General features: G+C 49.8%; 1 protein-coding gene across 1 annotated transcript; it reads right to left on the bottom strand.

Moving 5' to 3' along the window:
- Positions 1-402: 402 nt before the first annotated feature.
- Positions 403-1,191, bottom strand: bhlhe22 (basic helix-loop-helix family, member e22; the record flags this gene model as incomplete). Its single annotated transcript, XM_081352635.1, has 1 exon — positions 403-1,191. One exon carries the CDS (start codon positions 1,189-1,191, stop codon positions 403-405), a length of 789 nt encoding a protein of 262 aa, XP_081208761.1.
- Positions 1,192-1,505: the final 314 nt, after the last annotated feature.

Here is a 1,505-nt window from a genome sequence, read left to right as displayed (position 1 = left end):
TAAATTCAAAGTAGCAGGAATACGTATTATTGCAAGTTAGAGTTTAAAAACCTTGAAACGTTTGGCATCATAAACAAGGTAAAACGTGGTTGCATGTTGTCAGGTCAGTGATACACGTCATTCTGAAGGGTCCACGTTAATTAACTGTTCGTTCTTCATCAACAGACATAGACTTTTAGTTTGGATTTCATCCCACTCTCACCAGCACTTAAAGTATAGGCTATACCGTATGTACACAATCAGTTTTTCTTGGAATGAAGTTGTAAGAAAAGTTTTTAGCATTCTTCTATATTGAGCTCATTGTAAAACTGCTGGAAAACATCAGTCTCTCTCTTTTTTTTTTTTTTTTCAGAGTCAAACGTTGCGCATGTGCTTTTACCAGAGTCAGTACCGCTGCAGAGTTTAAGGCTTGTCAGTGCATTGCTTACAGAGGCTGGAGGTGACGTTGTTGAAAAGGGCACATTTGTCCGGACAGGAGGATGCTCCAACTCCTGCGGGGAACGGGTAACCAGTCGGTTGCTCGTATGCGCTCAAACCCGGTGCTGCGAGAGCTGTGGTCGCGGGCAGCGAGGCTGCAGAGATAGCCTGGCCTTGGTTGAGATACGCAACCAGCCGTCTCATCTCCTCCAGCGCCTGTGCCTGCATGAGGATGTAATTTTTGGCTAAGAGCAAGGTGGCAATTTTGGAGAGTTTCCGTACAGACGGACTGTGCGCGTAAGGGATGACCGCGCGCAGCTCATCGAGCGCATCGTTCAGATCGTGCATTCTCCGTCTCTCCCGGGCGTTGATGTTTAGTCTCAGAGTTTTCTGCTCTTTGTTTTTCTTACCTCCCTCTGACTTTGCGCCGGGCACCATCGTTCTCCCGTCGGCCATGAGCATCATCTCGCATCGGTCGTCACTGTCATCGTCCTGGCTCTGTTCGCCGCCGCTGCTCTCCGCGGTCGAAGTTCTGTTTGCGCTCTCGCCGTACTTCACACACAAAGATCCGGTCGGCAGACCCAGCGTGCCCGCTCGCCCCCCGGGCTGCACCGGGTCTGGGTCGGTCTGGTCGAAACAGCTGATGGGCGACTGGCTGTCGCGGGAACCAAGATCAATACCCGCAGCCGGTCGAAACGAGTCCATCTTTTTGCTCGACACTGCGCTGAGAGTTTTGTGAAAAATGTCTCCACCCAAGTTTAATCTCCTGTCCATAGTCTCCAGAAAGTCGGACGCGATGCTGGGGCTTCACTCAGCCACTGTCCTCTCCTTAAGTTTCTACTCTATGAAGTGGAGTTGATGTTGATGGCTGCTCCACTTGTCAAGTGAGGTGTAGAGGCAGTAGCTCCTCCTAAAGTGCTCTACACTGCGTTTATCGTGTTGAGACACACTTTGTAGATCTCGGCAGCGATCAGCATCAGCAGCAGAAGGGGGAGTCTTTTACATCATTATCTCAAGTCGGGCTATTAATGTGAAGAAGATTCGCCTATCGGGATTGAGCGCGTGCTACCCAATCAGGTTAACGTTTT

Source organism: Scardinius erythrophthalmus (genome assembly GCF_964197995.2).
Source record: "Scardinius erythrophthalmus genome assembly, chromosome: 22".
Classification (NCBI taxonomy): domain Eukaryota; kingdom Metazoa; phylum Chordata; class Actinopteri; order Cypriniformes; family Leuciscidae; genus Scardinius; species Scardinius erythrophthalmus.
Note: the sequence above shows the minus strand (reverse complement) of the source record. Positions and strands in the feature narration are given on the sequence as shown.